The sequence below is a fragment of the Peromyscus eremicus genome, unplaced genomic scaffold (genome assembly GCF_949786415.1).
Source record: "Peromyscus eremicus unplaced genomic scaffold, PerEre_H2_v1 PerEre#2#unplaced_3864, whole genome shotgun sequence".
NCBI classification, from domain to species: Eukaryota; Metazoa; Chordata; class Mammalia; order Rodentia; family Cricetidae; genus Peromyscus; species Peromyscus eremicus.
In genome coordinates this window covers 1-8,954 of record NW_026738097.1, presented here as the reverse complement: position 1 = coordinate 8,954, position 8,954 = coordinate 1, and the positions used below count along the sequence as shown (strand labels likewise).

The following is an 8,954-nucleotide window of genomic DNA, read 5'->3' as shown; positions in this document are numbered from 1 at the left end:
TGGGGAGAATACTACAGGGTGCAGCAGAATCACCTAATCATAAGCTCTGACCACTTACAAACAAAGGCTGGATACGAGAGTGGGAGGTCACTTGTCCTTTTATTTTCAAGTTGATTACAAAGAGTTACAAATACAGAGATCCTTAGAACCCTCCCTTTCATTTCCCCCAGTGTTATACATCTTACCTAAATATAGCACAGTACAAAAATTAGGAAGTCGACACTGGCATGATGGATGTATGCACGCATGCATGTATGTACAGTTGCATGCCATTTTATCCAGGTACAGAACCAGTCCATTAGTCAACTGTGTTCTACACTTTAGTCATGCCCATCCTCCCCTACCATCCCAAACTGTAACAACCACCCATCTTTCATCTCTATTTCCTGACTATACTATATAAAGGGACTTAGTGTATGACCTTGGAGACTGCCTCTTTAGCTTGGAATAATGCTCTTGACATCTGTCAAGTGGGTGTGCCTATCAACAGTCTGTTGCTTTTTCTTGTTAGTATTCTGTTTTGAATGAACCAGTTTATTTATCCAGTTTAACTATTCCGTTGATTGCCATTATTGTTGACTATTACACATAAACTACTGTAAACATCTGTGTATGACTATTTTTATTTGAATATAAGTTCTCACTTCTCTGAAATAAATACCTTACAGTTCAACTACATGGTCATGTGATAATTACATGTTTAATTTTGAAAGATTTTTAAGTTATGCATATGCCTTGTGGGAGTGCATATGCACACTTCAGTGCAGGTGCACACTGAGGCCACAGGCACTGGTCTCTCCGGAGCTGAAATTACAGGCTTCTGTGAATGAACCAATGTGGGGACTTTGATCCAAATGCTGGCAGTATGCACTCTTAACTGCTGAGCCATCGCTCCAGCCAACATGTTTAATTTTAAGAAGCTGCTGAGTAAGATGGATGTGGGGAAGCATGCCTATAATTCTAGTACTTCAGAGTCTGAGGCAGAAAGACTACAAGTTGAAGCAAACCTGGGTTTACATAATGAGACTCTGCTTTAAAAAGAAAACAACAAACTGCCAAATAATTTTTCAGAGGAGCTAAACCATTTTGTATCAACACCAATAATATCTATTTTCTCTGCATCCTTGCCAGAACTGTCACCAGTTTTAAAGTTCTAACAAGTATGTTTTGGTACTTCATGGCTTTACTCTGCATTGCTTTTGTGGCTAGTGATACTGAGTATCTTTTCCTATACGTATTTGCCATCTGTATGCCTTTTTCAATTAAATGTTTCATGCACTTTGACCATTTTTAGCTGGATAACTTCTTTATATATTCTTTTTACATCATTTCACATAGCCTGGAGTGACCTATATAAAAAAAGATAATACCAATCTCCTGATACTCCTGTATCTACCTCCCGAGTGTTGGTATTATAGGCATGTACCACCTACCCAGTTTACCAAGTGCGAGGTCCAGGGTTTAATGCATGCTAGGCAAACAAGCACTGTGATCTCCAGCCAGAACACTTAGCTTTAAAGTGTTAAGTTCAGTGGCAAAATATTTTCACACTATCATACAATCACCAGTGCTGTTCATTTCCAGAACTGTTCCTCTTTCTAAGCAGAAATGAACACCCTCTAAATAAACACCCTATTTTTCTGTCTCTGTTAACTTGACTACTCTAGTTAGTGCACATACATGGGATCATACAGTATTTATTGTTTTGTGAGCAGCTCCTTCATTTAGGCTACCGTGTCCAGCGTTTGTTCATGTATCAAAATTTCATTCTTTTAATGCTGAATAATGTCCCTTTGTATGCACGCATCACATCTTTCTTAACCACTCATTTCTTCATGAATAGTTTTTACCTGTAGGTCATTTTAAATAATGATTCCAGGAACGCTGATATATTGTAGTCATTGCTTTTAATTCTTTGAGGTATATGCCTAGAAGTGGAACTACTCTATGCTTAAATTCCTCATGAAACAGTGCACAGTGACAAAGGCAGGTGAGCCCAGCATTAGAGAGGTGGGAGGCAAGAGGAGTCAGTAAGTCAACACTCAACTAAGTCTTTCTGAGGGCAGCCTGGGACAAAAGCAACAACAAATGCCACAATTACTTTCTTTGCTGTATTTGTTTTCAAATGTAGCAGGAATGACAACCAGACTTTTCTCTGTGGCTTTATCGTCTACCTACCCGAAAAAAAAGGAGTTTGAAAGCCATTCCTGGGTCTAGATCCAACCTCTTTTTTCCCATCTCTTCCCACAAACTGAGTCTCCAGTTCCCCTTCACCCAGGTCCTAATGCCTCTCAACTGCTATTTTTAATATTATGAAAATGGATGTGTTAAATATATTGATGCAATCATGTTTGCAACTTAAGAAAAAAAGAAACATTCCAGCAAAATGGAAACAAGTCACCTTTTTTTTCCTATTAGACAATAAAAAGGTATATAATAATAACCAACAATGTCTGGTTTCACAGCTATATTAAACAAGTTTGAAATAAGCTATAATTAGGCAACACTTTCCAAAGTAAAAGCCTGAGATTAAAGTTTTTGTTTGTTTCTGTACAAGGGGGTCAAATCCTGGACCTTGTTGGATACTTTTAGCATATGGTCACATGCCCAGGCCTAGAGTTTATAATTGTTTTGAATCTTTGGGAGTTAACTTGAAAGGGCTCATGTATGATGACCGCATCTGTCCTTCCTTGCCGTAAAAGATCTTGAATGTAAACTTTATGGCATCATCAAAAGTTTTCGTTCCGAAGCACTCTTTTACAGGCACATACACGTACTTTCATTCTCAACTTCACACTCCAGACTACTTGAGGCGCAGCTTATACACTGTGCACAGGATACAAAAGCTGATTAACTGTATTTTTACCACAACCTTGTTTCGAATCATCGCTCAATGTCTGAGCAATGGTTTCATGGGGAAAATCCAGTCACTTAGGCACTGGAGCATGTCTTGACCCAACAGGGTCTTTTGAAAGATTTCTCAAGAAGTTTGTTTATTCTTATACTTTTCTCACTTCCTCACTTCTCGAGTTTCCAAAACTTTCTCAGACACAAGATTTTCAAATAAACACACTTCCTCGAATTTTCATAAGCACCGTGACTTGGATTGTGACAGGGTAAAAGGTTCCTCCATCTTGTCTCGGCTGGAGCCATCTTTGGTTTAAGCTTAAACCGCCACCACCACCCCCTTTTCTACCCACCGTGAAAAGTCCTGTACCCAGTCCTGTCCTAGAAACCCGGGGAAACGCCCCAGCTAACTGCAAGTTTTGGCTTCTGTTGAGCCGCTTGCTTACTTTACTTCCCCGCCAACTGCAAACAAGGACGCAGTGTACTGCGTCCTTTGCCTTTAAAAGCTCCCTGTAAAGTGCGTTAGGGCCGCTCCGTGACAAGTGCTTCCCTCCGGGCAGTCGCCAGCGGCCTAACCGACTCTCGATCCGGTCGTGCTCAGTGCTGTCTGCGTCTCTAACCAGCAACACCGACAGAATTTCGAAGTAAGGCGACAAGAACCTCCGGGCAGCGAGGTCCGCTCTAGGGTGTCTGAGCGGCTGCTCCGGACGCCTGCCTGTGACGCGCCGCTCCTTCTCCAGTGACGCGGAAGTGGCTGCCCGACTCATTCAGTGCCGCGGCGCCTGCGCGTCAGGGAAAGGGGCGCGGCCTGCAGGGGAGGGGAGGAGCCAGATGGGGCGAGAGGCGGGGGAAGGGGCGGGGCTAGAAGGAAGTGGGTCGAATGTAGGAGAGGAGAAAAGACCGGAAGGAAGTGGGTGGGGCGAGGGCGGACCTCTCTGGGGTACCTCGCAGCTTCACTTCCTACTTGCCGGTATTTCTGCTTCCGGGTCAAGGGTGTTCGCCGCCTCCAGTTCCTCTGCCTGGCTGTTCGCGGTGCTCCCAGTGACAGCGCCTCCTGTCTCAAGCCGGGGCGCCTTTCTTCTGCCCGCCCGCGGGAGCCTGGACGCCCTCACCGTCCCGGGACGCGGAGGCGCTCCTCACCTTCCGGCTCAGCCTGGGGGCCTGGAGGGCCCCTGAGCACGGATGCCGAGAGGGGCCGCGGGCCCAGCGAGGCTGCCGTGTGCGGGCCTCGGGCGCTGGAGGCGAACCGCGGGCACCGGCGGCCCTTAGGCGTCCCGGCTCGCATGGGCCCTCCCACCCGATAGATGTGGCTGCTGAGGCGGCGGCGGTGGTGGCGGCCGGACCTGCTGCTGCTGCTGCTGCTGCTGCTGCTGCTGCTGCTGCTGCTTGGCTCCAAGCTCAGCTGCGCCGCGGCCCTTTGCTGCCCCCCGGGGCTGCCGTCGCCCGCTCTTCCTCCCCTGGGCCTGGCCTTGCAGCGTGGCGACGATGGACAAGATCCTGGAGGGCCTGGTGAGTTCCTCGCACCCTCTGCCCCTCAAGCGGATGATTGTGCGGAAGGTGGTGGAATCCGCGGAGCACTGGCTCGACGAAGCGCAGTGCGAGGCCATGTTTGACCTGACGACCCGCCTCATCCTGGAGGGTCCGGACCCTTTCCAGCGGCAAGTGGGCCACCAGGTGCTGGAGGCCTACGCGCGGTACCACCGGCCGGAGTTCGAGTCCTTCTTCAACAAGACCTTCGTGCTGGGCCTCCTTCAACAGGGCTACCACTCACTGGACAGGAAGGACGTAGCCATCCTGGACTACATTCACAACGGCCTGAAGCTGATCATGAGCTGCCCGTCGGTGCTGGACCTCTTCAGCCTGCTGCAGGTGGAGGTGCTGCGAATGGTCTGTGAGAGGCCGGAGCCGCAGCTCTGTGCCCGACTGAGCGACCTTCTGACGGATTTCGTGCAGTGCGTCCCCAAAGGGAAACTGTCCATTACCTTCTGTCAACAGCTGGTTCGAACGATAGGTCATTTCCAGTGTGTGTCCACCCAGGAGAAGGAGCTGCGGGAGTATGTCTCCCAGGTGACAAAAGTGAGTAACTTACTACAAAATATCTGGAAGGCTGAGCCCTCCACGCTGCTGCCTTCTCTGCAAGAAGTTTTTGCAAGCATCTCTTCCACAGGTAAGGGTCATTATTTTAGGAAAACATGCCTTGGAAATTCAACAACGTGTCTCAAACGCACTACACTTTCTGCCCGAAAACATTCTCTTTGGGGGGACTGGAAGGTGGGCAAGCATATTTTGAGTAAATCCTCCAGTAAGAGGCATTCTTGATGGAGAACAAATCTAAACACCCTTATCCAGAATTTTATTCCACTTCACTGCCTTATTCAGAATCCTACGTTGCAGCCAAAAGGTTGTGGATGACTAAGTCCAAAGACCTTTGTCACTGAACAGGTCACTTAACTACGCAGCCTCTGCTTCAGTTTTGGAATGCTTACAGGCTGACAGCCATTATGAAAAGCTTCTAGTCATTACTGACTAATGGTCTCATGTGATGCTTACCATGTTATTATTACTGTATGTAACTTACCTCGTTGAAGTTATTTTTCTGTTTTTCAGTGTTCTCATTTTTTTTAAAAAAAAAAATCATGGGTGGTGCAAAATCTATCAAAGTATTGTCATTTTCCCCCCACAACAGTCTATGAGATCCAGGTAGCATGAAAACAGGAAGTATGACAAGGCAGTATGACAACTTAGGGAGATGCTTGTCTTGTCTTTATCAGGAACTGCATCCTTAGAAACTTGGGAAGGTTTAAAGGGCTAAGGAAACACTTTGACCTAAGAATTTTGTCTATGTGTCTGTCCTTGAGGGTGCTTTAAAATCTGTCAGTCGGACTGAACTTGTGACCAGAAATGAGGATTGAGTTTTTAAAGCTCCTGTAATGTAAAGCATTTATTATATACCAAGTACATTATCTTCCCCTTCCTGTAATTTTACTTGTAGTTTGTCATAGTTGTTAATTTCTTTTCCAAGTGTTTAAACTGTAGTAGTGAAGCTGACTGTCTTAATGCCTGACGGTCTATATAAGCAAAGCCAGCCCCCTTCCCCTTAATGTCTACTCAAGATTTTTTAAGTCTCTCTTAGAGTACTATATTGACTACTGTAATATTTCTTAATTATTTTAGAACCTCTAACATGGAAATTAGAATGATATCTGACTGGTTCTATTTTTTTTTTTCTGATTACTGCTTTTCAAAGCAGTATCTAAACCCCCCCCCCAAAAATGTAACATTAACAATGAAGTAGCTTCTTGACTACATTTAACAATAGTTTTTATAATTCAGCACTGTTTCTATAGAATGAGTGATTATTGCTATTCACTCCTAACCTCTCTTTTCTATGATTTAACTTTTTCAGTTTAGAGTCTACTCCTGAGATACAGAATAACAACTTCTAGTACCTTTACTACAAGTGTGTGTGTGTGGGGGGGGGGGGGTTCCCTTGAAGTACTAAACTTTGAACCTCTTTGCTGTGTTTGTCTATCTTTCTAACTAAAAACTAGATGTGTCCTTTGAGCCCTCAGTCGCCTTGGCAAGCCTTGTGCAGCACATTCCTCTGCAGATGATCACAGTCCTCATCAGGAGCCTGACCGCCGACCCGAACGTGAAAGATGCAAGTATGACCCACGCGCTCTGCAGGTACGTGGATGTTTATGCCAGACGATAAGTACAGGCCTGAGGAGAGACTCTTCTGGCTAAAACGGAAATCATGAAATAAATTTGTAGTTTCTCCAAATTAATTAGAATGACTTACCTTTTTATAGCCTCATCTGAACTTGTTTGGTTGGGTTGTTTTTCTAGATTCTTTATTCCTTAACTATTTTCTGCAGCCCTCCCGGGTGGGGTGGTAGTTGTTATCATTATTTGGTTCTGTTCCTCTTAGCTAGGTAAGGATTTTATTTTCTCTTTCAACCGGACTCCATAGATGATACCTTTGCACTTGCCTCTTTGGATTTATTTTATTTTATGTGTGTGTTTTGCTTTTGTGTATATATGTGTACCCATATGCATGCTTGGTGTCCGAAGAGGTCAGCTCCTGCAACTGGAATTATGGATGGTTGTGAACCCACTAGGTGTGTGCTGGGAATTGAACCTGGATCCCCTGCAAGAGCAACACGTGCTCTAACTGCTGAACCATTTCTCCAGCTCCTACCTTTGCCTCTTTGGAATTTGTTTTCTCTCCCTTATCCATAAATGGATGAATTTGGCCCGATACAGAATTCTGGTTTGATAGCTGTTTTCTTTTAACATTTTGAAATTCATAGCACACTGTTGTTGGGCATCTACTGTTGCTGGTAGAAGCTGTTGCTAGTCTGGTTGTCAGATGTTTCTGATAACATGTTTTTCTTCTTATCCTAAATGATCTGCAGTCTCGTGTCCCATGTCTAAATATAAATGGATTTGCCCTTTGCAACACCTTTATGCTTGTACTGAGTCATTCATTCAAAGTGACTTGCTGAAGCTGGGCGGTGGTGGCGCATACCTTTAATCTCAGCACTCGGGAGGCAGAGGCAGGTGCATCTCTGTGAGTTCGAGGCCAGCCTGGGCTACAGAGTGAGTTCCAGGACAGGCTCCAAAGCTACACAGGAAAACCTTGTCTCGAAAAGACAAACAAACAAACAAAACTCCCAAAAAACAAAATGACTTACTGAGCACTTAACAAAAGTGTCAGGCAGCGCCCAAAATACCCTGAGTAAATTGATAAAAATATATACTTTCATGAGCTTCCTTTATAGTCAGAGAAACCAACAGTAATGTAGCAATAATTCACTGATTCCAGCATTCATCCTGATTTTAAAAATGTTAAAATGTGTAGTAATGGGTGCCGTAGTTAGGCCTGGCTTTTTTGTCATTCTCCTGAATAATGAAATTGATTTTGTTTTGGATTTAAATTTCATTGTAGAATATACAGTAAATAATTTAATATGTTAAATGATAATAAGTATTATTGGGAAAGACAGACAAGAAGGAGGGGTAGGCTGTAAATAAGTGGTTTGCAGTTTTCAGTAAGATGGCTACAGAGGGTTCGTTGAGGTGACTGTGTACTAAAGTAAAAGAGAAAGCCACGCCTTGGGTAGTAGAGGGACATACCAGCACAGACAGTATCTGACTTAGGTGGGCTCAGTTTATGATTTCTCAACTTTCTGGTGCTGTCAAAACAAGCATTCAATAGAAGCCATGCTTCGGATTTTAAATTCTGCTTTTCCTGGGCTAGAGTATGGAGTATGATACACTCTGGAAATGCTGGGTAGACACAGGGAGCCACAGCTCCGAGTCAGCCACACAAGCAGGGTAAGCACCCAGTAGTCTACATCGGACTGGGTTGCTAAATCAGGGTATTTGGTAGGTTGTTGTGTGTAGTTAAGGCTTTACTCCTTACGGTCTTTTCCACTTAGAAAAGGTTTCGAGCACTGTCCTAGTCAGGGAGGACCTGCCTTGTCCTAAAACCTGCTCGTTCTCCTCTGTGACGGTGCCCAGCCACAGTGCTTGTTCCAGCTGTCAAGTTCTGTGTTGTCATGACAGTAGTGGTTTCTGATTGAGCTCGAACTTTCTCTTGTTTCTTAGCTGCTTAATTTGTTTCTTGAGTTTTTCTAGCTTACATATTTAGCCTGGTTAAATGGGACATGAGGATTACAGTGGCTTCTGTCTCTGTCATGACAGTGACATGAACTGAAGTATTTTATGTTGAGCACTCAGAAAATGCCATGCTCACTAATGCTACTCTCTATAACACAGACTCACTCTAGCTTCTTTGTGCTGTTTAATTAATGGAACAAGTTCATCTGTGACTTGTGCTTCTGACTTCTCAGATCACAAATCTAGAAGCAAGTATAACTCCATTCTTTTTCTTACTCACTTTGATTACTATCACTAAGTCCTTTGAATTCTGTCTCTACCATTTGTGGAAATCAAACCTGTTTTGTTACAGTAGTCTTCTAGTTGGTCAGATGTAAATATAGTCCAAGAACATGGATAATATTCAAGTATGAAACAGGCCAGCAATCAGTGAAATGAGGGCAGTTGGGGTGTGTAAGCAGCTTCTGACAGAGAAAGATTGG

At 44.3% G+C, this 8,954-nt stretch overlaps 1 protein-coding gene across 1 annotated transcript; it reads left to right on the top strand.

The window, feature by feature from the left end:
- The first annotated feature begins 3,680 nt into the window (after positions 1 to 3,680).
- Positions 3,681 to 7,789, top strand: LOC131902210 (ubiquitin carboxyl-terminal hydrolase 38-like). The gene is made up of 2 exons (XM_059253250.1): positions 3,681 to 5,014; positions 6,399 to 7,789. The coding sequence occupies exons 1-2, from the start codon at positions 4,333 to 4,335 to the stop codon at positions 6,560 to 6,562; spliced, it is 846 nt and encodes a 281-aa protein (XP_059109233.1). The 5' UTR covers positions 3,681 to 4,332; the 3' UTR covers positions 6,563 to 7,789.
- Positions 7,790 to 8,954: the final 1,165 nt, after the last annotated feature.